Source organism: Mesocricetus auratus, unplaced genomic scaffold, assembly GCF_017639785.1.
Source record: "Mesocricetus auratus isolate SY011 unplaced genomic scaffold, BCM_Maur_2.0 Super-Scaffold_100008, whole genome shotgun sequence".
Taxonomy (NCBI): Eukaryota; Metazoa; Chordata; class Mammalia; order Rodentia; family Cricetidae; genus Mesocricetus; species Mesocricetus auratus.
In genome coordinates, this window is record NW_024429192.1 from 59,059,109 (window position 1) to 59,086,898 (window position 27,790).

The 27,790-nt window shown below is 36.5% G+C and overlaps 1 protein-coding gene across 22 annotated transcripts in view; it reads right to left on the reverse strand.

The window, feature by feature from the left end:
• The window catches only part of Dlg1 (discs large MAGUK scaffold protein 1), a 190,025-nt gene that overhangs the window by 21,874 nt on the left and 140,361 nt on the right, over nt 1-27,790 (reverse strand). For 10 of the 22 annotated variants that reach the window (XM_005071570.4, XM_040750953.1, XM_040750952.1 and 7 more), the window contains 6 exons: nt 27,019-27,175; nt 19,918-20,020; nt 16,001-16,115; nt 13,694-13,870; nt 8,200-8,266; nt 3,343-3,376 (listed from right to left, as the gene is read on the reverse strand). In XM_005071570.4, the coding sequence (XP_005071627.1) occupies nt 3,343-3,376; nt 8,200-8,266; nt 13,694-13,870; nt 16,001-16,115; nt 19,918-20,020; nt 27,019-27,175 (653 nt within the window). Of the gene's footprint in view, nt 1-3,342; nt 3,377-4,079; nt 4,180-8,199; nt 8,267-13,693; nt 13,871-16,000; nt 16,116-19,917; nt 20,021-27,018; nt 27,176-27,790 lie in introns of all 22 variants that reach the window. The other 12 variants (XM_040750948.1, XM_040750951.1, XM_013114534.3 and 9 more) reach the window with 2 other exon arrangements.

Consider the following 27,790-nt stretch of genomic DNA (forward strand, 5'->3'; position numbering starts at 1 on the left):
AGATAAGTCATATTTCTAATCATTTCCAAATCAAGATAGGATGGCTTCAATCGTTTTTACTTTTTTTTTTGCTGTTACTTCTGAATAATGATAAGATTTATCTCCATCTCTAATTATATCCTGAGGATAATCTCCCTGAAAAGGATTTAATGGACCAAAAGAGAAAATGTTTGAGATAAGGCTGTATTAATTTGTATTTGTGATCACAATGCATTAAAAGCTACTCTTTAGAACTCTCTCCACCACAGAATGTGTCTTTAGGCAATGGATAAAAGGTATCACTTTGCATATGTTGACTACTGGGGAAATAGTATTATTACACACACTTTTTGTATCTGCTCATCTTCTGAGCTCTGCTGTGCTAGGGGCTGCACCTGTGGCGTCTCTCAAAGGTCCATAAAATAAAGATTTGGCCCTCAGCTTGGTATGATCAGGGTTAGACAGCCTAGCGTGCAGCTTTAGGTCACTGAGGGTGAGACGAGGGCAACAGGACTTTTTCTGTAATTCCTGGACCCATGAGGTGAACAGCTTAACCACCACACACATTCTCCAGTGATGTGCTATCTTCCCACATGCCTCCCAAATAACAGGGCCAAGTGATCATGGACTGAAACTTTCAAACTGAGTAAAAATGAACATTTGTCTTTAGGTTTTTGTTAGTACCGGAAAGTCGACACACTTGTCTCATTCCTTGTCCAGTTTTCTAGTGGATAGCCTGCTTCTTACTGATTCATAAATATCCTGTCCTTGATGCAAATATATTCAAGTCTAGGGCTGCTGTGGGGTACCTGTATAGCAAATTATAGGCCCCAGATGAGCTTCTTAAAATAAGAAAGTATTCCCTACGCTCCCCCTGGTGAACACTGTTATTTCAAATTTAACCACATTTTACCTGTCTTCTCAAACATGTTTATTCTCTCCAAATGCCACACTGCTAATCCCAAGCAACACTACTTGACATCTTATTTGGAACAACAGTAAGTCTGGCTTTGGCATTTGACAGCTGTGCACCACTTGGTTCCATCAGCTTTTAGAACAAGAAGAAAGTAGACAGATACAAGAAACCTATGTGGTTAGCTGAGGAGATTGTTGATTATTTTATAAAATTGAAAACCGTGAAAATAGAAAGGAAATAGAAAATGAAACCATTCTAGATAGGCAGAAATCCTTTCTGAAAATGTGTGTTATGATTCACTCCTGAGTGTCCCATCTATTGCCTATTGGGTTTTATCTTTAGTCTTATTTTGGTGTATTTTGAACTTTAGCATATAGGTTATCGAAGCCGTAAGTAATGCCCTAATGCACCCCCCTTCTTCCAGCTTTTTCTCTATAACAAGCAGCCTGTAATGCTTACATGTATGTTTTACAAGATACCCTCCTTCATCCCCAGTTTTAGAATTCTACTGGTATTTTTCTGTCACCTTCAGTATTTTCTGAATAAAACCTTGACCTTTAGGGTACCAAGTTAACAAATCCTTTCAATCCCTGTGAAATGAAGCAGATACTTATAATTAAATGAATTATAACACTGCTTAGAAAATTCAATCATTCCCCAAGTGATACTGCCTGATAATGTTATTTTTCAGAATTTTTTCTTAAGAAGTTTCAATTCCCAATTAGAGAGAGATACAGGGCAAGGGTATGCAATTAACGGTGTAAAATGTGGGAGCCATAATCATATATAGTAGCATCAGTGAGAGCCCAGTTCCTCACTTAGTTCTCTTTATTAAGAGTTTTCATAGGTCTCTGGTGCTTCAAGGAGATTCAAAAATTCCAAGTTGATCCATATACCCTCTAAAACGCATCAGCTTCAACATAAACCCCAGAGGTGATTCAGTAATCTGTGGAGATACTCTCCAGTTATTGAAGGTTTGCACTGGCAATCTTGCCAGAATGTAAAGAAGCTGCCACTGGTGACTGGAAATCTGTGGTGCCACCAAATCATATTTTTTAATTAAATTTTTTTGTACAATATATTTTGATCATGTTTTCCCTTTACCTCAACTCCTTCCAGGTCCTCTCCACCTCCCAACTAAGAAAACAAGCAGACATACAAAAGAGTGAGACACACCTAGAGCAGGTGTGCCCCGCAGGTGGAAGTACTTGATGTACCTAAGACATTAAGATCCAAGTAAAGCAAATTGCTAAAAGGTAAAATTCCACCACTAAAACTGTAAAGTTTAATATTAATTAATGATGTAGTTCTTGGAAGGCTAACTAGCTAAGTATCAATAAAACTACAAGTTTTCAAAATGCCCAGTAATTCAAATGAAATAAACAATTTAACAAAAAAAATGAGCTTGAATGATTATTTCTGAGTCATGGTCACCTAAATTTAATTTAGTAATATTAGGTGACTTATCATACTTCAGTGATTTGAAAACAGTCAAGTTAAAACAGCAATTCACTCTTACAGAGCAGTGATGATAAGCGTGTGCCACATGCTTGACTCTTATCCAAATATTTAGTAGATTCCTTCTACATATCAGAATCTGCTAACCTGTATTTTTTATTTTTTAAAGATTTATTTATGTATTTTATGTTTATGCGTTGTGTCTGTACATATGTCTACACACCAGAAAAAGGCATCAGATCCCATGGAACTACAGTTACAGACAGTTTTGAGCTGCGATGTCAGTGCTGGGAATTGAACCTGGGTCCTCTGGAAAAGCAACCAATGCTCTTAACTGCTGAATCATCTCTCCAAACCCTGCTAATCTTTCTATGATGACTAATTAGTTAGTAGACAGAAAGTTAAGAGCAGCAGCAGCAACAACAATAAATCAAAGAAAAAAATCTGGCTAAGGGAGGAACATTAATTACAGTATACTCTATACCGAGTCTTACAGCCTTAAGAAAGGAGGCTATTCAATTTCCCCTAGCCTGCTGCTTGAACTTGGTGTCTATCTTATACTTTCACAGTAAAGCAAGAGTTTTCTAACATATAACTGTAGTGGTTTAAACTTGTTTTAAAAAGGGAGACAAAACTCCAATGAGGTACACGTCAATATTCTATTAATATGGGCAGGTGGTATTATTTAAAAAGACTTTTAAAAAGAAGCCTACAGTTAAAATTTTTTTAGCAAAAGTAACTACCAGAAAAATTATAAAACTCAAAATGCAACTGAGTTTCTCAAGTAGTATGTAAAAAGGGAACACAAGAAAACAACAAAAATTGTACTATAGAAATAAAAATCCCAAGCATGTTACAAACATGGAAAGCCTAAAAGCCATCTAAAGCACATACCTCCTCATGCCAGAAAGGCACTACTGTGAATCTCAAAATGTACCTGAATAAGGCAGGAGGTTAAAAAATAACTTGGGAGTGTTTCGATCACTTACTCAGGCCTTTTGATCCCATGTCGTCAGGGATCTCCTGTAGAGAGTAGTCCCCAGAGAGCAAGCAATAAAAAGACAATCAAAGAGAATAGTTGTCAGTGATGCATAGAATTGGTGCTACAATAAGAGACAGTTCCAAGACCATGACAGGTACACACATTTTATGAAGATTGGTTGTAGATTTTTTTCAAAGTTTAGAATGAGCTACCAACTAAATGTTACCTACAAAAAGAATGAAAACTGGAGCTTAGAGGCTGATTAGAATATAAAGACAAAATTTCAGGTTATTTTGATATTTATAAGTAAAATTTACATAAGCTATATTTAATGATGAATCAAGAATAAATGGAATGATTCCAGATGATCTAGTATCAGAAACTGGCAGTACTAAACGTATAAATCAGGTACCTACACATTTTTTTCCCCTCAGAAATACTCTTTGAATGTGTTGTCAAGTGCTTTTTATATGAATCTTTATTTCAAAGAATTGTATCTATTTTTATATATAAAATATATATGTAAGTTATAAACAGGTAACTTAAATAATACTATTCAATAATTCCTATGTTCCAGGAAAGTTAAGACTGGCATATAAATTAATTTGTGTGTATTAAATTTCTCCTGGTTAGGGTGAGTAACCTGTTGCAGCTCTTGAAACTGTCTCCATGGTAACAACCAACTGCAGGGCAGTAGGTCCCTCTAACTCTATTTTCAGTTGACCACTGAACCCAAATACTTACGGTCAGCATCACTGGTTTCCTGCTCACTCTGGTCCTTGTTCTTGTAGAAGGGAAATTTTCGGGAAAAGAGGTTCTTTTTACGCTTGTCATTGAATGACTGCTGAAGAAGAGAAGGAGGGGCAAAACAAAGGGGGTGTCTACGTCTGTGTGCATAAAGGCCCCGCCTAGCAGCTATGGAAGCTGACTCCTGTGACCACAGTGTGCAGTCTGCATGGATTGTACACCGATCACATAAAAATGAAGTTCTGATTTTGTATAAGTTCCTATAATTCTAATATCTTGTATGTGTTAAATATTAAAAATTTAAAGCACATTCTGTTTTATATTAAGGAATAAATGCTACTTGACAAAAAAAAGTACAGAGTTAACCCGATTACTATTATAGTATAAACCAAGCTAATATTTATTTATATGAAAATGTATTTTTCTAGGAAAATTTTCAGGTAGAGGATTATATGTGATACCAAGTTATTTTTAATGTTATATTGTTGCTCAATTATCTTTCACATATTAGGTAGAAATCTTGATTTTACTTTGTCCTAATTACATTTTTTCTTTTATGCCTTTATTTGTGGCTACAATGAATTAACACAATAGCCACTATTAACAAAGCCAACCTAAATTATGAGGACGTTCCTAACAACAAAAAAATCCTTTTGGAAGAACAAAAGGTAAATTAAGTGTGGGCTCTGTGACATACAAACGGATAGAATATTTACGCAGTCACTAACTCAAGACTGTGAAGCATGACGATGCTTATTAAAGAGGAAGAGCTCCCTGTGCAATTCCTTGGCTTCAGGCTTTCTAAGTAGAGAAGACTTTACCTACTAGTGACATTAAAACAAATTATTCAGAGTAGGGATGATATGAAGATGTTTTGTTTGTTGCCAGGATTAGGGTGGTGGATATGATATGGAGGAATGATGACTGAACCCAGGGCCTTATACATGCTAGGCAAGTGCTTTACCCCTAAGCCACACTACTAGCCCAAAAAGAAAAATCTTGTTTTGATTTTCCAAGTTGATCTGCGTCATAAGATACTACATGTAGCAGCCCTGTACCATTGGTAATCTACTTTTGCTTCTGTCATTAATTTGGTTTGAAAATATTAAGTGGACTAATTCAGAAATGAACAATTCCCAAGTTTTAAACTGTCTGTATCTTGATACGAGTATCATGATAAAATATTATGCTATCCTGCTACAACATACCCCACATGTGAATTATCATTCTGTCCATTGCATCTACTCTGTATACCCAACTGATTTGTGACTAAGACTGGGTAGCCATCTTTGTTATCAGATTGACATCTTCATATCAATGTGTTTATTTTCAAGTATATGTATTTTTACTTAATGCACTAAAGCACAAGAGTAGCAATAACAGCAATTCTATTATATTGTTATAATTAATCTTATATTGTGCCTAACTTATAAATTATACTTGTTATAGATATGTATTTACAAGAGAAACCCAGTATATATGTGTTTTGGTTCCATCCATGGCTTCAGGGATTCTACTGGAGTCTTAAAGTGCATCTTTCACAAGTAAGTGGGGCCATTACTGCATATTATTTTGAAGCATATTGACACCAATCTGTATTGAATGTACTTTATAAGCATGTAGTGTAAGCAATTAAGGAAAGTAACCTTTAGCTCTAATTCTATAACTCAAGTTTTACTTTGAAAAGAATCATTTATAAATTAAGTTAGCAAATTATCTTAAAATTTAAAGGTTCTGAGGAGACAGGAAAAAAACAACAACTCTTAAGCAGAAGCTAAAAATGTTGTTGCTGAGGAGTAGGACTGTGGGAAATCTGGATTGGCAGTCTTTTTATAAACCGTCAAGTAGCATCATGTGATTTAAAAAAAACTTAAGTCTAAATTTAAAAAAATGAGAAAATTTAAGTTCTAGCAGAGAAAAAATGGTGATTTTTTTGCATAAGAATCATTGGTTTGAGTTTATATTTTTTGGCAAAATTGATGATTAAAAAAAAAAGGTTATTTACCCTGTTTACTGCATATACAGTGGTCAGAGTCAGTTTCCTAGCACACAACCAAAAGAAACATGAAGTTTAAAATGTTTTGTTTTTTGTTATCTTTGCCAAAATGAGATATCACAAGGACATCATAATAAAGGACAGCAAGAAATGTGTGTTAGTTAAGAAATGTATTAATTATACTAATTTAACATCACCCAGGTGAATAATTCATTAAAAGTGCAAATAAAAGGAGCACAAGCAAACAAGTAAAAAAAAGTGTATGGAAAATATAAAACTGAAGAGACATTTAACCTTCAGTTTTTCTGTATTTCTAATAAAAGTTATTTAATTTCTTAATATCATTAATGTCATGTTGTAAGAGTGCACTAAACATAAATGATACAATGCTCCAAACGCCTGATACATACATTAAACACATAGATATAGAATTTCCATATGTAGCATTTTAAAAATAGTTAAACGAGTGTTACAAATGTTAATGAGGAACTGAAAGGTTAAAGGTGTGCAATGGAAAAAAGTTTGCAGATCCGATGTAAGGAAAGGAAAGGGAGGGACAGAGAATACTACAGAAAGAAATGCAGTTCTGCATCAATGGCAAGCGTATTTTTACCCCACTCAGTACCATGCATACTTCTGGTGCTGTGTTAGAACACAGTGACCGTGTACAAAGTTGGTTACAGTCAACAAACAAGACTAAGATTTAAATGTCGTTAATTAAGTTAACTTTTTACAGAATGAAAGGAAAGTTAAAACATGCAACTGCTTTTCATTGATGGTTTACTGTACTGATTTATTTTTAAATACACATACAAAACAAGTACAGAAAACACTGAGTTATTTAATATCCTGTGTATTTACTTGGGATTTTTCTTCCAATAAAAATTTCTAACATATATTACTTCAGGTTACAAGATATAATTGTGTTTTTGTCTGAAAGCTACAAGTTAATTTTACAGAAATTTCTCACCTTCAAAAATGGAATTATATAATTTATTCAGATTTAATTTCCTTAAACTATTAAAGCTTTACACACTGGGTGCTTAGTGAGCTGTGAAGTATAGTGATGAGGGTGTACAGAGAGTAAATGTATTTGCTGACTTAGCTTTTACATTTATTTCAAGTATAATAAAAAGCTTGTAAAATTTGCTTCAGATTAAAAAAAATGAAGACACAAACATTATGAAAAGCACGTCAGTACAGCATGAGTAAAAGTTCTTTCTTCAACTTACTTAAGAACATTTCGTTTCAGGGGGTATAGGTAATTAGGAATTGCATACATAGTATATAACTACTATATTTCTCATCTATCAACATCTTATATTTTCATATTCAAGCAGATTTGAAGTAAATGAAAAATAAACACCTAAAATACACAAGAAACTTGATATATTTTTGCCTTCTATATGACTTCTTTTGACATTCTTTATTTCCTCCAAATATAGCTTTGTAGTGATCCTAACATCAAAAAACATGGATTCTAATAAGAAATTAATTATGGGATGAAGGGGATACAGAGCAAAGACCTCTCCATGACCTCACCTGTAACTTACAAACTTACACTGTGATTTAGTTAAACATGTACACGCACATCTGTTTAAAGACTTACTATGTACCCATGGATGGTCTGAAATTCACTATGTAGAGCAGGTTGGCCTCAAACTCATAGAAATTGCTGCCCCTGCTTCCTGACTGCTGGGATTAAAGGTGTGCACTACCATGCCCAGCAAGTAATAATATTTAATGGAAGCATCGTATAGAAGAATCATTAAACTAACTGTCCTGTAATACCTGAAACATAAGTATGTCTGATGCCTATATGCTTGTCTCTACGCATCATTAATTCAACTAAAAAAAGCCTAGTAATACATCTGAATGAAAGCTGATTTCCTATCATTCATCAAAAGTTACTAATAGTCTATCAAATGACATAATTTGAAAAGGTATGCATAATAGATACTTTATAATAAATTACTACTACTATTCTAACTTGTGGCAAGAGTTGCTCACAGTTAATTACTATAGTAAGCCTTCTCATTGTAACAACAGAGCTAAAATAAAAACTATGGAGAAGTCTATTGTCTTAAGGATTTCCAGAAATAAGAGATTTCAGATACTCACCCCTTTATCTCTTGTTTTAGAATTGAACTTGACTGTTTTTAACCGGGCTCGTTCTTTCTTCTCCACTCTGTCAAAGCATAGAAGGTTACTGACTTTGTTGTTGAGACTGAATCCTAAGTCTCACATGTATCAGACATATTTTCTAGCACTGAGTCTTGATTCCTAGATTTTCTTTTTCTTCTGCTTTTTTTTGGTTTTTTCGAGACAGGATTTCTCTGTTTTGTTTTGGAGAGCCTGTCCTGGAACTCGCTCTGTAGACCAGGCTGGTCTTGAATTCACAGAGATCCATCTGCCTTTGCCTCCCTTTCTTCTGCTTTTATGTTGGAATTTCACTGTTATTCAAGCTTGATGTGAATTCAAAACCTTGTCTTACTTTGGGAGTAGTTGGGGTTGATAGGTCTACATTAAGAATAGTTTTCTCTTAAAAAATTTGTGCATGCACATTGGTGAGTGTACATGCATGTAAACATGTATGCATGGAAGTCAAAGGTCACTGTGAGAGGTCTTCCTTACATGCTCACTACCATTAAAAAATACATTTAGGGGGTTGGAGAGGTGGCTCAGAGGTTAAGAGCAGTGACTGCTCTTCCAGGGGTCTTGAGTTCAATTCCCAGCAACCACATGGTGGCTCACAACCATCTACAATTCAATCTGGTGCTCTCTTCTGGCAGAACACTGTATATGTAATAAATAAATAAATCTTAAAAAATACATTTAGTTGTATGTATGTTTGTTTGTATGTATGTATGTATGTATGCATGCATATATTCATCCCTGTGTAAGAGAATGAACAAATGTGTGGGTACCCAGGAAAGACAAAAAAGTTGGATACTATGGGAATTTAGGTCATAAACATGATTTAGATGTTGGGAACCAAACTTGGATTCTCTGCAAGAGACAATATATGTTCTCCACGGCTGAGCCATCTCTTCAGCCCCCTACCTCCATTTTTGAGGCAGGGTTTCTCACTGAACCCACAGTTCACCAATCTAGCTAGACTGGCTAGTGGGCACACTTCAGGGACTGTCCTGTCTCTGACTCGTCAGTGCTGGAATTCCTCCAGTGCACTATTCTGTACCTGACATTTCTACGTGGGTGTCAAGATTAAACTCAGGTCCTTACATTTGTGTGACACTTTACAGTTCAAGCCATCTCACCAGTCCCTAGGTGTTATTTAAGTCCAAAGCAATTAAGAGCCTTGCTTGACATCACTTATATAAAACTGACACATCGTTTTACTACGAAGTAAGAAATCTCTTATGAAATAGCAAACTACAGCATATAAGTGCACACACACATGCACTAAGTTCCATAATTACACTAAAACAGTCAGACTTCAGTCATTTTTCCACGTCTCCTCCTTTCTCATTTAGATACTAGCTTAGCAGAGAACATATATGATGAAAATTAAGTTCAAGAGAGAAAGCAAATGGAGCAAAACTTAAAAATTTGGATGCATACTGTATTATTCTTGAAAAATTTTACTGTTCTGTAGTTCTGAAATGTAAAAAACATGTGGAAAAAATTAAACTTAATTCCAATAATATATATATCTATATCTATCTATCTATCTATCTATATATATATATAGATAAAATATAGTATACAAGTCAGAGCTGAATAGTATTTGGAAGGAGAACAGGCAACCTTCATTATGTCTTTGGGAACAGGTTAAGAGGTGCCAGAATGGCTTTTAAAACAGTTCAGTTTGACCCTTGTTTAAGGACCATCTATACTGGGCATGGAAGCTCACTGTGAGCTTGAGGTCAGACTGTGTTCCATAGTGAGTTCCAGCTAGGATGGGCTAGAGTCTTGTCACTCAAACAGAGAAATAACAACAAAAGGGTCACCTATTCAAATATGCAAGTGAATAAACAAAACAAAATCTCATTTAGATCATGACAGGACTATGAATCGTGCAAATTTGGTTTCATTTAAACTTTTTATAAACCTCTAATTTTCAGTTTTTAAGTATGATAGCATACTGCAGGACAACCTAGCAGAACAGCCTAGGAAAACTATCTAGCTAATGTTTTATTATGAGTACAGTAGGATGTTAATATTCACAGATTAAAGCCTTATTTTCTATAGTACTCCAGAAGAATACTTGGAGTTTATGGATGAATAATTTATAAACTTGTCCCAGTACTTACTGACGGTACCACTAAACTAGAATTTATTGAATAAACATTTACCATTCAAAAGTGAGCTTTTCTAATTGTTGTCTTGTTTAGTAAATAAGTAGTATTTGCAAATGCTATTCCTGAAATAAAATCAAGAACTGTAACTCTTTGGCATTAGATTTGTGGATGAAGACAGTTCTATTTAAGAAAACATAAGTTTTAAAAGCATTCAAGAAAACAATGAAGATGCCTGTGTCTCTCCTAAGCCTACAGTTGTGGAACTGTGTTCAGAGCTGTCAAAGGCACCGTGGAGGGATACCATGCCTTTTTTCGATGTGCAGAAAAAGCTAGGCATTATAATGCCTAAATTGTTACTTGGCAATCCAAAGTGCCGAAAAACCTTTCAAGATCCTCTCTTGGTGCCTTGCTTTTGAAAAAGAACAGGATTGGTGCTATCTGGGCTCAAAAGTAGTACAATGTAAAATATAGAAGATTTTGGGAGCCGGAGAGATGGCTCAATAGTTAAGAGCACTGGCTGTTCTTCCAGAGGACCCAGGTTCAATTCCCAGTACCCACATGACAGCTCACAACTGTCTGTAACTCTAGTTCCAGGGGATCTGACACCCCACACAGGCATTCTATAGACAAAACACCAATGCATATAAAATAAAAATAAATAAATGATTAAAAATATAGAAGATTTTGAAGAATATTTCTTTGGCACAAAACAATGAAAGGTGATATTAAGTGGCAGCAGGACCAACTAATCAAAGTGGGGGAAGCACCCTGCCCCCTACCACTTGGGCAAGGGAAACCCAGACCTGATCAAGGCAGCTGGAGGCTGCTTTTTATGCTGTTTCCCACCAGAAAGAATGTTTGATGAATTCTTCATCCAAGTATGTAAAAACAAAGAACTACTTCACCTTAAAAAAAAAAAAGACAAATTTGCTGTACATTCCTACTATATTTTATGGTAGAAAAATTAATAATCTATAATACTATTTATGAACTAGGGCATGTGTGGACAACTCAAGGTGGATCTGTGTTACTTCTTTCTTTCCATTCAAGTCAGCAAGCTTCTCACTGGGTGAGGGCACATGTAAAACCTTCATAGAATAGGAGACTCCAAAGGATATGACAATTTTTAGGAACTCCAACATTGATATTTAAGATGTGAGGTTTCCATAGAATCAAGAAGGCAGAGAAACATTTCTGAATTGAAGCACACTATATTCTAATCAAGGAAAGAGGAATGCCAAAGGCTGCACTCCTAAAATAAGATTTTCCACCAAACATGATTATACAACAGATGGATCTTGCTAAACACATAGAGCTAGCTAACAACAGTTATAATAATTATAAATCTTGGTGATCAATCCTTCAGCCCTGTTCTTGGGCTTAGGGTGCAGTTTAGTGGTATAATGCTTGTGTAGCATGCACAGAGCCTAGGGGTGGGAGTGGAGGCTCAATCCTTAATACTGCAAATAAAAAAAGTACTTCTACCTGTTTGTGCTATATAAGAGAAGCAGATGCGAAACTGTATTTTTCAGTTAAAAGAAGTATAAATCCAATTCACCAATAAACTAGATCCTACATGTATTAACTAGCTATAATAAGTATTAATACCACATTTGCTGGCTATCTTGAAATAAGTCTAAGTAACTGAAATAAAAAGGGAATGAAGCATTCTACGAAGTTTTCTTTCTTCCCTCTACTTTCTTTTTCTTGTGTGGCAGGCACTAGGGATTGAACCCAGGCCTCATGCATGCTAGGTAATCAAACCTGGGTCCTCTGAAAGAGCAACCAGTGCTCTTAACTGCTAGACAATCTCTCCAGATCCCTCAAAGATAATTTGGTGACAGAATATTTTCTAGTTATATCACTGGCTATTTTTTTGTTTGAGACAGAGTCCCACCATGTATCCTTGACTGTCTTTGACTGAGATCTGCCTGCCTCTGCCTCTGCCTCTGAGTGTTGGGATTGAAAGTGTGCTACCTCACCAGGACCTTCACTGGTTACATTTAAATGTGACAGATTTAAATAGTTATGAATCACACCATGAAAAACAAAGCATATATAAAACCACTATTTAGAGAAAGGTATTTATTTAGTTATTCATTTAGTTTTCAATTTATTAGTTTGACAATCTTAGGGTTCAAAAATTTTAAACTGTGCATATTTAAAGTATAGTAATGCACAGCTGCAACCCTGACACTTGGGAGCTCAGATAGGAGGACTGAGAAGTCAGGGTCAGAGAGTGACACTTGGGAGCTCAGATAGGAGGACTGAGAAGTCAGGGTCAGAGAGTGACACTTGGGAGCTCAGATAGGAGGACTGAGAAGTCAGGGTCAGAGAGTGACACTTGGGAGCTCAGATAGGAGGACTGAGAAGTCAGGGTCAGAGAGTGACACTTGGGAGCTCAGATAGGAGGACTGAGAAGTCAAGGTCAGAGAGTGATACACAGCAAGATCATGTCTCAAAACCCAGGCTGGGGAGATGGCTCAGTGTGTAAAACATTTAGTGCACAGCTCAGAGTCTCAGAATCAACACAGAACAGGAAATGGTAGTGCAATGCCTATAGTACTCCTACAGTGATGGAGCGTGGAGACACAAGGATTTTTGAAAGCTCACAGGATCAGCTAACATGGAGTATGCAACGGTGAATGAGATCCTGTTGCAGACCAAGTGGAAGGTAAGGACTGACACCAAGGCTGTCCTGACTGCCACACGCATGTCTCGGCACATGGAAGCCCCCTCCATAAAGCTATAATTTGATTTGTTATGCATATTTTTGATATTCATAGGTAAAACAACTGTTATAAATCATGGTAATCACATAATTATCATCTCACACAGTTATCTATTTATTTATTTTTTTGAGTCAGGATTTCTCTGGTAACAGAGCCGGCTGTCCTGGAACTCACTCTGTAGACCAGCCTGGCCTCAAGCTCAGAGATCCACCTGCCTGTCTCCTGAGTGCTGGGATTAAAGGTGTGTGCCACCAACACCTGGCCACAGTTATTTTTTAAAACATTCTTTGGGTGGTGAAAATACTTAGGCTCTACTTTCTTAGCAAATTTCAAGCACCTACAAGCTCACTGCAGCACACAGTAGCATTCTGGACCTATTCTTTTACAACTGAAACTACATTATCTCTTGACCAACATCCTCCCATTCCAGTAACCTCCAGAGTCCTTTCCAGACTATTTCAAACTTCACATCAAGTGAAACAACATCTGACTTCCTGTATCAGGCTAACGTCACTAAGCATATGTGCTTCAGGTCCGCCCACACAGCACAGTCAAAGAAATGCCAGGAGAAACAATGACTTATTAATGCCCTACTTTGAAGTGCTAAGAAAAAGCATTTACCTGCGTTTACTAGGAATTACTCCAACTTCGTCACTTTCGCCATCCGGTGTAACCTGTCTGGCTTGCCACCATTCATCGTCAGAAGCATTGATAACATGGAGAATATCTCCAAATTTGAAGTTCAACCCTTGACTGGGAAGGCCACTATCTTTAGTCTTGTCGTAATCAAAAAGGGCTCTAAACTCAGAAGAGGAAAGTTCATAATGAGTTGTCATGGTGGGATTAATTAATTTTAAAAATATATGTGATTCCAGAAGTATATATAATTTGTATAAATTATTAGTATAGTATAGTAAATGTATAGACAGAATGTTTAGGTTCAATTTTACATTATATATAAGACAGACAAAGAAAGAAATCACAGAAATCATTCTTTAATGGAAATAGCTTTAAGTATATTATTTATTGCTGTCAGTGATTTAGGATAGACTTCATGTTTGCTTTTTTATTTGATATAGGGATTGCTGTATAGCCCGGGTGAGCCCAAAACTCAATCATGTTTTTGCCTCAGCCTCCTAAGTGCTGGGATATCTAGTTCCTTTATCTTACTGTGACCTCTAGGAAATTAAAACTGACACACTTGACTCATTAGTACTGTTTCTAGCGACACTGATGCTTCAGAGAGTAGAGCAGAGTCAGTGCTGGATCCACCACTTCCCGGGGTTTTGTGGTACTTTGTTTTACTTTGACAGTTTATTTGGTTTCATACTGCTTTTTCTTTTCTATTACATGGGGCTAATAATGACACATTACAGAACTGTTCTGAGGATTACATCAGATTTGGTAAAGGATATAAGAGAAATCTTTTTTTTTTTTTTTTGGTTTTTCGAGACAGGGTTTCTCTGTAGCTTTGGAGGCTGTCCTGGAACTAGCTCTTGTAGCCCAGGCTGGCCTCGAACTCACAGAGATCCGCCTGCCTCTGCCTCCCGAGTGCTGGGATTAAAGGCGTGCGCCACCAACGCCCGGCATAAGAGAAATCTTAAAAATCTCTGGGTATACTGAGTTACACTTGTAGTCTCAGCTGCCCATGAAGTTGAGGCAGGAAGATTGCCTGAGCTAGAAGTTCAGGGTGAGCCTTGGCAACACATTGACGCTCTATCTCACAATAGAGAATACAAATAAATCCAGCACCCAAAACCCAAAATTTCTTTCACTATAATCCAATAACAAATTAAAAGAAATATACTATAAATATTATTTTCTACTTTGATTAGGTATTTAGAAACACAAATTCCCATCTACAGATTAACACAAATGTTTAAGTATATAAGACTATACCAATATAGTGATTACTTTCCAGCTAATTACTTCTCCTGATTGTTTGCAAAAATAGAATTAACAGAAGTTCAAAAGTCATTATCAATGAAAATTAGGTAAGACATCTTTATCAGCTGCCAAATTTCTTAAAAGATACTTTATTAATTTAATCTGACAGCTGTACAATGTTGAGTTCTTCAAAATTTGTTAAAAAGAAAATATTTACTAATATTTAACTAACACGCAATATTTACGCCAATCAATTCTTAAGTCCCAATAAGCTGTCTTAGAAGTAGACGGAAAGGCTGATTGCAGTTGCCCGGCACGCACAGCCCTGGGTCTGATTCTTAGCACCAGGGAGAAGTGCTGTGATCCCCAGCACTTCTAGCACACAGCCAAGAGAGCCAAGGAGAAGCGAGGTAAGCAGACTGAAATACAAAACATCAATTCTTTTGTCGTAAGCCGAAAAATGAAAATTAAGGTAAATCTTTCCATGTTACCCAACACTTTAATGTTTTTGTTTTTTGTTTTTTTTTTGGGAGGAGGCTATTTTTGGTTTAGAGTTAACTGCTCTTTGGAGGAAAGAGGTCAGTTTTGGACATAGTGGGATGCAGTGCCTACCATGTTCTCCTCCCTTTCCTTTTACAATAAATAATGTTAATGGCCTAACTAGTTTAGAATTTTATGTAGTCTTTTTAGCATTACTTTTTATTTTGTTGTTTTATATATAAGAGTATATGCAGGTAAATTTAACCCAACCAATTTTATGTAATCATTACTAAAACATTAAGCTAAGCTTTTCTATTTTTAGTCCACATTTATTTTCCCCTTTCTATACCATTAGTAATTCAAAGGGTCACATAATTTAAATTAAAATTATAATATCCTAACTCTTGAAAGATACAATGTCAGAAAATCACTCATGAAAATGTTCTGATTTGCACTTAATTTTTCTATAGTAAATTCAAGTCAGTCACAGTAAAAAAAAAAACTAAAAGAATCTGCATACATAAATGATTAAGTGATGTCACAATAATATGTAAAACTCACCTGACATAGAGGGATCGCTTCTGGCTAGTTCGAAGGGAACCCGACCCTGAGCTAATGCTACTGCTCATCAGCTGCTCCCGTAAGTCATGTATTTTAGCTTCAAAACGACTGTATTCTGTTGGGGAAAAAAAAGAAATAAACTAAATATCCTTAAAAACAAGTTTTTTTGTTTTTCAAGACAGGGTTTCTCTGTGTAGCTTTGGAGCCTATCCTGGCACTCACTCTGTAGACCAGGCTGGCCTCAAACTCACAGAGATCTGCCTGCCTCTGCCTCCTGAGTGCTGGAATTAAAGGCGTGCGCCACCAACACCCTGCAAAAACAAGTTTCTTAAAGGTAAAATGTAAACTATATGAAGTGTCTTAAAACTGACCTAATGACTTAAAAACTGTAAAATTAGTTAGGCCATTAACATCTATCCATTAAGTATGCCTACAAGTTTAAAACAGTAATAAGCTTCTAATTGTACCGGAAATTAGAACTGGCTAGTGAAGGATGTCTTTGTAAAAATCTCATTTGATCCACTGAAAGAAAATTCCACGAATCAAAGAACAATAGCAGTTTTCATTGTGTTTTAATTTAGATGTAAAATTTAAAAAGCAGAACTTATTCCATTTCTCAATTAAAAACAGAATTCTACAATAATTGTCAGATGTTCTGATTGCTGCAATTTCCCCCGTGAGAGAAAAACTCTCAAATACAGACCTTATGCAAAGTTGATAACAATGGAAAAGTATACCCAAACCAGATAACAGAACTAAATTTAACTAGCTTATGATTTTTAAACTGTCAAAATGCCAAAATAAGAGAGGTAATCAGAAGCAGCATTCATAAAATTAAAAGAAAACATTTAAATTCTTTTTTGGAAGATGTCTATTTCAAACCATACTATAATGTTAAAAACTATGAAATCCCCTGGTACTGTGAACCTGGTTAAGACCGGCTACAGTTTTATTTTCAGTAAAAAATGCATCAGACCACGGCTCTTGAAGGGAGTGACTTCTGTGCTGTGCTGTTACCATCTTCTTACGTTGGCTTGCTAACTTTCACAGCTCTACCATATGTAACAATACACTCATTATTTCATGTAGGCAGCATTATTAGCTTTCACTTTGCAAATCTGATTAGGAGAAGCCTTGGGCAATTTTAAACAATCAGCATTTTAGAAAGTTGAAAACTTTTTGCAAAAAGAGCACATTACATTTTACAGTGAGGCTGGAGAGCTCTTTCCGAGGAGTAACCAATCACTACAAAGCAGCTACAGTCTCAAATACTAAACATTGTAGATAAGGGAACTAGAATGATTACTAATAATTTCCTAAATTTGTGATTTGTTATTTTTGTATTTATGGTCCTTACTATTAAGAATTCCTTGTAACATTTGTCTTTATGGCCAAAACCTTCTTCAACAATTTCCCATTGTTACTTTCAGTTTTCATTTACCTCTCCAAAATTCCCATCTTTTCATTTTGTTTCAATCAGTTCACACCTGCCATCCTGTTGCCACCTTTTATCTGGCCTGTGTATGTTTCCTTACGTTTTATCTGGGGAGAATTTTGTCTCCCTCTTGGCTGTGTACATCCTTCTAGAAACCATGTCTGTTCTTAGTAGAGCCGCTCCTGGGGAAGAACAGGCTGCGTGTCCCACAGGAGACACTCTAGCATTTCAAAGACCAAGGGACTAAATCATATTTTATTTCATGTAACATATTAGAGTTATCTGAAATAATTTTAATAGCATGCTCATGCTTATTTGGAGAGAGACAATGTTTAATGCCCCCGGCCCTCACTTTAGGATCCTCAAATACGATATTCAGGAAAATTTGGAAAATAATAAATATAAGGAAATGACTCCTGAAAAGGAAACACATACTAAATATTCGTATCTACAAAAAAACTTTTTTTTTTTTTTTGAGACAGGACTTCTCTTTGTAGTCCTGGCACTCTGTAGACCAGGCTGATCTCGAACTCACAGAGATTCACCTGCCTCTGCCTCCCAAGTGCTAGGATTAAAGGCGTGCACCACCTCTGCCTGGCTTTAAAACTTTTTTTTTTTAATTAAGACTAGAATAGTACTGATCTTCATCAGACCCCCACTCTCCTGTAAAAGAGAAAAGGATCAATCTGAAGGACCATATAAAGAGAAGCTTGGAAATCACACACACACACACACACACACACACACACACACACACACACACACACACACACACAAGAAACAAGACACAAAATAAAACTAAGTGTAAACACCATAAAAGAGAATGGAGAGGGAAATTGTTTGGTATACTCAGCATCTATGGAGAAACACTATGAATGGCAAGTGCACCTATTCAATATTGGGTATGTGCTAGGCTTAGGAAGAAGTCAAGGGCCATAAAAACAAAAACACAAACAAAAAACCAAGACCATATGTGTTCTGTGCCACTATAACAATGCTTCCTGTTAGCAGAAAGTTCTTATGAATGTACTAAATTGACAATTCAAACATTTACTTTCTACACGATTTTTTTTTTGGTTTTTCGAGACAGGGTTTCTCTGTGGCTTTGGAGGCTGTCCTGGAACTAGCTCTTGTAGACCAGGCTGCCTCTGCCTCCCAAGTGCTGGGATTAAGGGCATATGCCACCAACGCCTGGCTTTTAAGGGATTTTTAAATAAAAAATTAAATTAAAATATAAATACATCACTTCCCTCTTTCTTCCCCTCCTAACATCTTTTTACTTTCTCTAATTGATGATTTCCTTTTATTGTTGTCACATATACACAATACATAAACATTTAAGTACAACCTACTAATTATGTACATGTTGCATAGACACTTTTTTTTGAAAACATTGCCATTGAATATTTTTAGTTTTTCTGTTTTTGCTTTATTTTGTTTACTTTTGTACTGTATTCCCTACTGAATCTCTGCAGTGTCTCTGGGTTTTGTTAGCTTACATTAATCTCTGTCACAGTTCTTACACTCGTACTTTGTAGTTCTCTTTCAAAGTGAACGCATAAACTGTTAGGGAAGCTGAGGTTAAATTTCATGTTACACATCATCCCCTGATGAGCTTGGCCACTACCTCTGCTCCTTCCTTGTACTTTATATGAATGCTCAGGTTAGCTACTTTTAAACTGTGTATTACACTGAATTCAATTTTGCTGGACCAGGAAAGTAAGAGTAAATGTAACAGTTGGTAATTTTATTGTCTAGAAACACTGTATACTGAAAACATCATCCTATTTTAAATAACAATAAAGGCTACTAGAAAATATCATAAACTTAGTCAATGAGTATAATCTAAAATTTGAAAGAAAAAAACTGAGTAACTTCATTTTCTTTGTTAGCATTACTGTTTTTACTTCTTGTTTTTATCAATCTTTCAAACCAACAAGTTGGTAAAAGGGATATCAGGATGTGTTAAATTGGAAGTCAGATTAAAGAGAAACTTGAAATTTAATCCAAATAATGGTTAATCTCAAAACAGTTGGCAGATGAAGTTTACCTAATCCTAATGAAAAAACATTTCTGACCTGGAAAATGAATTGGTTTAGACTGGACAAATACTAGGTTAGCAAATTAAAACAAAACATAAATTATGAGTTAAGATTAGAAATGAGATTATTAAGGGCTGGGGACGTAGCTCAGGTGATAGGTGCTAGCCCTGAATGAATAAAGCCTGTGGCTTGATCCCTAGTGTACAGTATAAAACATGGTGGCATTCAACCATAACTATTTTCTGGGAGGTAGAGGCAGGAGGATCAATTCAATTATCCTGGAGTCACATGGAGGTCAAGGACAGCCAAGGCTATATGAAAGCCTGTCTCAAAAAATAAAAATAAAAAGGTAAACATTACCAAGGGGAAGAATTTAAAATTAAAACAAGGAAAGTAACTAAAATATACAATGGCTAATAAGGCAACAAAAATTATATTACCTTCAGGTCGGTATTGTGCAACAATAGTGACAGCTTGGCCTGCATTTTTTAATGCGGCTGCTGCTTGCTCATGACTTGCAGCTCTGAGGTCAACACTGTTTACCTATAAATAAAATCAAATACTAATGTAAGAAAACATCATCTTTGATTAGAAATCAATGACCTGTTATGTGAGTAGGCACGGGTCAATTGCAGTATCTTTACTGTTTAAACACATTGTACAGTAAAACAACACATAATTATTTTAAACAATTGTTTCACTAAAAACACTTCTTCAGAAAGAGAAGAAAGGCAAGCATCTCCTCAGGAGTTCAGAAGGCTGGCAACCCAGCTGGTAACAACTATCATTTTTTGCACAATCTGTTTTTATAAGCAGCTCCAGCAGTGGGAGGAAAACTATTCCTGTCTGCAGCAGAGCTTCACATCTGCACGACATTTAACTCTCCAGCTCAGCTTCCCTACAGAGTAAGTCTCCCATTCTTTAGCTGTAACAGGAAAGCAATTGCTTAAGCATATTAAAACAGTTCAGATTTGGGGGCCCAATTTAAACAACAGTAAATGTAAATACTCTCAGAGATACTTTTTTTATTTTTTTGGTTGTACGAGACAGGGTTTCTCTGTATTGTTTTGGAGGCTGTTGGTCCAGCCCAGCCTCGAACTCACAGAGATCCGCCTGCCTCTGTCTCCCGAGTGCTGGGATTAAAGGCGTGCGCCACCACCGCCCGGCTCAGAGATACTTTTTAATAAAGAAACTTGCATTGGGTGAATAATTATTAAAGTGACAATCGGGCTCCTGATTAGTTTACACAGCAAGGTACAACCTTAAGAGATTACTCCTTTCCTCTAAGACAAATTTAAGATTCTATTCATAGAGTTATTATTATTGAGTGCAATAAACCCTTAATATTAAAAAATTAAGAACTGCCAGGAGACAGTGGCGTGTGCCTTTAATCTCAGCAGAGGTAGGTTGATCTTTGTGAGTTCAAGGTCAGTCTGGTCTAAAGAGCCACTTCCACAGCCAAATCTTCAGAGAAACCTTGTCTTGAAAAAAACCAAGAATCAACAACAATGAAGAGACTACAACTGTGTTTAGGATTACACTAAGTATTATTGATAGAAGGGATGGAGATGGCTCAGCAGTTAAGGGCACTTGTTTCTCAGAAGCCAAATCAGATGGTTCACAACTGTCTAACTCCAGTTTGAGGGGTCTGATGCTTACGGCTGTCAGAGGCACTCATATATACTCATACATCCACATGCATACACATGTATACCTACATATAGTTAAAAATTAAAAATAAACCTTTAAAAATTACATTTTAGCCATGTAAAGCTAAATACAATTGAATGTGGCTATTAGAGAGCAACTCCAGCTCCAGAGGGTTTATCATTTATAACAATGCAATGTATAGCTCAAATTCCAATTACCAGGAGAATAAATGAGGGAAGAACTTTGGAGGAAGGTGAACTTTTATAGGTCATAGTAGAAAGACTAAAACATTTTTGGGGTGAGGGACACAGGCTGCCCTGGAACTCATGGTAGCTGAGGCTAGAGTCAAAACTCATGGCCATTCATTCTTCAGTGTCAGTCTCATTAGTGCTGAGATTAGAATTGTGAGCTCAAGATGAGGAGTTTTAATGGGGGAAGGAGAAGGCTTAGTGGGTAAAAGTGCTTGCTAGCAAACTCAATGACCTCACATTTGGATTCTCAGAGCGTATACAAAAGCTAGGTACAATGGCTCCAGTGTTTTTAATCCCTGTGACTACTGGAAATGGGAAGTGGATAAAGGGGAATCTCCAACTCAAAGGCCAGTGGGCTTAAAGTACAGCAAAAAGACCCTTTCATCAACAACACGGAAGGTTTGGACTGACATCCCAAGACTGTGCTCTGATCGAATGCCTGCTACCTTCACGCACAAAGACATACACAAAAGTAGTGACAACTACAGGCAGAAAATACATTTTACTTACTGCCTAGCTCTCTGCCCTCGAGTATACTCGATAAACCATTCCAAAAAAAAAAAAAAGTTTTAGTAAGTTATTTCTAGGATCCAAACCTCTTGTTTGGGAAAGATAGCCTGTGTCAGGACTGAAAAACACATAATTTGTTGCCAAGAGTAGAACTTAAACTTTACAAAATAGCAGTCAATACTTGAATGGAAGCACAATGTCTTATCAAGGGTGTTTGAGACAGGGTCTTACTATGTAGGCATGGCTGGCCTAGAGCTCACACTGTAGACCAAACTGGTCTAGAACTCAGTGATCCACCTGCTTCTGCTTCCTGAGTGCTGGGCTTAAAGATGTGTACCACCACACCTGGGTCAAATTTTTTGGTTGTTTTTGGTTTTTTTTTTTTTAAAGGAAGAAATACATGTACTGAAAGGAATGTATGCATAAACAGTCTTAGATTCACCTAAAGAAACACTCATACAAATATTTTTAAAAAATGGGAAATACTTCAAATACCATAAAATATACACATTAAGACTGTATAGTTGGGTGTTTTTTAGTACACCAATGAGGGCATGTAACCATCACATCACAACTATGTAGTCCCAAAGTGTTTTCTTCGTTTAGAAAGAAGCTCAAATCTAGTTACTGTGGTCTCCCTAACTCGTAAAACCTCTGTGTAGACTTTCTTCTGTACATTGAAGGAAGTGGGAGTCTACACTTTGTGACTTTTTTCCTTAGTGTTTTTTCCTTAAGGCTCATGCCTATAGCATATTTGAGTACTTCCCGTACTATGGTTGATGAATGTATCATTGTATGCATACATTATGTGTTGTTTATCCATTTCCCTAAAGACGCACATGCATGTCCAGCTCTCTACTACTGAGCCTTCTCCCCGATCAGTTCTGCTCCCTATGTTCAAACTCTGTGTAGTTCATTTTGTGGAGCATCTCAGCCCTGAAATCCTGTTGAGTGGACTGGTTCTGCTAGATTCACTGTGTTGTTCCAGTGTTTAAGACTTTATGCACACGAGATTATGCCGTCTGTACAAAGTTTCCTCTTTTTTAACCCTAGGGAATGTTCTGTTTTTCTTTTCTAAGTGCTCTGGCTTCGGCACAATGCTGGACAGAGGTGGGAAGAAGACTGAGTGTTTTTGTTTTCACTGAATGTTTTAGTTGTTCATCATTTAGTATAAAAGCTGCTGCTTTGTCAAGGCAAGAATGTTGTTTCAATTCCTAGTTTGTTAAATGTCTTTACTATGGAAAGGAATGGGACTATTACAACCACTTTCTCTACATTACAGAATGAATATGTGGCTGCGTCATTACTGTATCAGGATGGTTTGTAAATGGTTTTTCTCTGCAGAACCAATCATGCATTCCTTGGATAAAGTCCTCTTAGCTACAGTGCATTACTGTATGTTTCTAGATCCACTCTGTTACTTTAAGTATATAAACACATACATTTTTTATTAACCACTTTGGTTTTAAAGTCTATTTTCTTTCAAGATAGATTTATTTACTTGTTTACTTATTTACTTATTTATTTATTATGTAGGCAGCATTCAGCTTTGGATGCCAAAAGAGGGCACCAGATCTCATTAGATATGGTTGTGAGTCAACATTTGGTTGCTGGGAATTGAACTGAGGGCCTCTGGAAGAGCATACAGTACTCTTAACCACTGAGCTACCTCTCTAGTCCTAAAGTCTATTTTCTTATTATTTGTATTTCTGAATTCTATCTATTGAGGTACTTAAATGTTTGTCCTAGAGTTTTTATATCGTGTTCTAGTTTTGAAAATCCTGTTGCACATTTTCCTCTTGTTCCTAAAGATTTTTCTCTTTTGCTTTCATGGCATTTCCCCACAGACTAGAAGGTATTTACATGTCACTGTTACTGATGTCTACTGCCAAACAGTTCTGTCTTTAAACATACCCAGGGTGAGCCTTGCACTCTCTGGAGTGGTCTTGGCTGTACTGCTGGCCTCAAGCATTTTGGCAACATTGTGTGTCAGTGACCCACATAAGCTGGTCTCACATGGGCAACTTAAAATGATCTATTTTTGCTCTGAGTTTTTCACGCCAAACCCTATGCCAACTGAAAATGTACTTTGACAGAAGGTGTGAAGTCAACGTCCTAAGTTAATTTTATTTTCCTAAGTAGCTAATTTGTCTAACGACACTTACCACCAATTTATCCTTATCACACTATCACTTATTTTTAAAAGACTAAACTACAGTATATCTTCAAAAAAGTAAAACAAAACAATATCCCCATGACTACTTAATATGGAAGCATCTGACAACTATACACACCCATGAAACTACTTAGCTAAAGAACATACATACTGTTTCTATTATCCAGCCCCAAGAGTTCTACTGGGTACTTAAAACAAAAAAAACTTTTTACTGATTCTTTGTGAATTTTGTATCATGCACCTGAATCCCACTCATCTTCCCATCCCTTTGTATCCTCTCTCTGTCCTTGCAGCCCCCAGAAAGAAAACAACTAGTAAATGTAATAAAAGACAAAAAAAGTGTCTAAAAGTGACGAGAAGACACCTATGGCTGCTCTCATCATTGACAGAGTGGTGAGGTAAGGAGGAATAGATGGATATTAGAAGAAACCAGTAAGGAAAACTTTACTCAATCTCTTATGGTTTCTTGTAGACTGGGGAAACATAAAATTTCCAGGAAGCCACAAGGCAAGTCTACGTCCAACCTGTGAACCTCATTACCATGGAACTTGACTGAGTATTCAGATAAATGTTTGAGGATTGAAACATAAGCATTAAGAAAAACTTAGCTCATTTCTGAATTGTAGAGGGTATTCCCAAATACAAAGACAGTAGCTATGGTAGTTTGAATGTAGTTGGCCCCCATAATCTCATAAGTAGTGGCACTATTATGAGGTGTGGATTTGTTGGGAGTGGGTACAGCTTTGTTGGAGGAAGTGTGTGCGAATGCTGGTGAGCTTTGAGGTTTCCTATGCCCAGTGTTTCAGTTGACTTCCTGTTGCCTGTAAACCAAGATGTAGCTGGTACCATGTCTGCCTCCATGCCCATGGTCCTTGCCATGATGATAATGGACTGAACCTCTGAAATTGCAAGTGAGCCACCTCAATTAAATGTCTTTCTTATAAGAGTTGCTGTGGTCATGGTGTTTTTTCACAGCAATAAAAACCAAAACTAAGCCAGTAGCCTACTAAATTTAGCTCATGATAATATTCAATATAGTCAAAGTACTAAAAACTGACACTGAAGAAGCTTCAAGGTGTTGATAATCTGTCAAAAATTAACGACAGAAACTTTACTTTTAGTTGCTCAGTGACAGAAGTGCACCAAGAGAGGTGAAACAAAGCCCTCCAAGTCAGTGCAGAGAGAAGAGGTTACGGAATGGGAAACATATTCCCAAGGTAAAGAAAAAACAAGGGATGCTCAGAGAACACAAAGAACTACAGCACTCCAAAATGTTGGCAGTTAAGTTATAAAGTAGTTTTAAAAGCTGGCAGTTCAACTAGAATACATGAAATTTTCCTGTGCTCAGAAAATGCTTGCTTGATCCTGCTTTGAAAAACCACCCACCCACCCACCCACCCACCCACCCACCCACCCACAGAACAAAACAAAAAAACCAACCAACCAAAACTCCCAATAAATTAAACTGAAGCTATAACAAAATGTAGCTCAACTACAGATCATGTTTATACAACTTGATTCTGGCAATCTAAAACATGAATCATTCCCTATTCCTAGGATTAATCCCAGGCACACAAATTATTCTGTTACAGAGTAGTAACATATAGTATTTATCTTATACTTCCCCTCTGACAATGAGGGAGAGGAGGAAGGAGAGAAGGTTAGAGCACAGTTTGCTGCCGCTGGTTTTCTTTCCACCATGTGGGCCCCAGAAACTGAATTCAGGTCATCAGGCTTAGTAGCAAGTACATTTACTTACTGAATCATCTTTTGTGTCCTACTTCATTTATTATTTTATCTAAAACATCTCCCAATAGTTAATATTATAAGACCAGCAAAGATGGAAGAAAATCTAACTTATCAAGACAAGGAGAAGTTAGGTGGGTGTGGTGGCACATGTCTGTAATCTCAGGAAGTGGAGGCAAAGGGGTGTTGCTTAGTTGCTGGCCACATGGGACTACATTATAGAGAGCAGCAGGCCAACCAGGGCTTTAATGAGACCTTGCTACTAAAACCAATAATGACTATTATGATAAAATCATGATGATAAAAATGTTAATGGCTGTAGGAACAGATGATGTGGATGATGAGCTTGAAGAGTTTGAGCAAAGGCATAAAAACTATAAAAAAATGGACCAAATGGAATTTCTAGGGAAAAATACCAGAGATTTTATTGGAAACTTAGAGAATAATAAAGTTAGCTAAAGACGAACATAAGTCAAAACAAGTTTCCAAGGTGATACTTAAAGACAGGGGAAAGATGAATGTGAGGAAACAAGGATCATATCATCATCTGTGGAACAGGATCATACAGTCTAACAAAGACATGGTATTGTGAAGAGATACTGACAGAGAACTTCCAAAACTGATATGGGAGATGTGAGGCAGGTAACAGGTACTTGCCATGCAAGTCTGTTCCCCTGCATCAGATCTCTTGAACCCACAGTGGAAGAGAGCTGACTTAAGAAGACTGACCTTTGACTTCTACCCACATACAGCATGCACACTTGACACCAATCATACCCAGCAATTTATAAAAAGTGCTGAAAGAGAAAAAAAAAAGTTGATAGGTCCTATATTCAGTGAAATTATGAGAAATGGAGGTGAATGAAATATAGTTACAAAATCAGTATTAAAAAGAAAAAAAAGAGGAGCATTGCAGGAAAAATAAAAAGCAAAGATGAGACTGGAATCTACAAGAGTACTAATAAGAACTGTCCATCTGGAGTTGTAGCTCAGTGGTGGAGTAGATGTGTAGACGTGAAGCCCTAGGTTCAGCCCAAGCACTACAAATAATGGAAATTGTTACACAACAATAAACCCTGGTAAAAAAACAACAAGACTGAACTCAATAATATGTATTAGAAATATACTTTAAGTTATTTTAGAAATGCATTTTTAATGATTAACAGGTCACAGTAAAGACAATAAAAACATTAATTATCATATCCTACCGATATAATACGATCTCCTTTTCTGAGCTCTCCACTGAGATCAGCAGGTCCTCCAGCCAGGATGAAGGAGATAAATATTCCTTCCCCATCTTCACCTCCCACAATGTTGAAACCAAGTCCTGTTGAGCCACGATGAAGAACAACTTTTCTAGGCTCCCTAAAAATTAAGGAAAAAAATACCATAGAAATTTTATGTAGAACTTGAACATTCTAGTCAGAAGAGCATCCTACTGATGACTCCTACGAGGGGGGGAGGTCCTACTATGGAAGCCTGGCTGAACTTCAACTATCTGGCCTTAAATTCATAGCAGTCCTACCCAGTATATCCTGAGTATGGGGATTGTAGGCATATGTCACAATTATCAAACAATACACAAAGCTAAATGAAGAAAACAAAACAAAAATCCAAATGTCATATGAAAGGTTTCTCTAAATTACAAGGGAAAGAGAAATAAAAGGGAGGAAAAATCTAGTTTTATATAAAAGAAAAAATCCCAATGGTAAAAGTCAAGTAAACAAAATTAGAGCAATAACAAATAAAAACAAACAAACAAAGACAGCTGGGTAGTGGTGGCACACATCTTTCACTCTAGCACTCGCAAAGCAGAGGCAGGCGGATCTTTTTGAGTTTGAGGCCAGCCTGGTCTACAGAGCGAGTTCCAGGACAGCCAGCGATATTTACACAGAGAAATCCTGTTTCAAAAAACAAAACAAAACAAAACTTCCACAACAACAACAACAACAACAAAACAATATGAAAGTAAGAAATAAT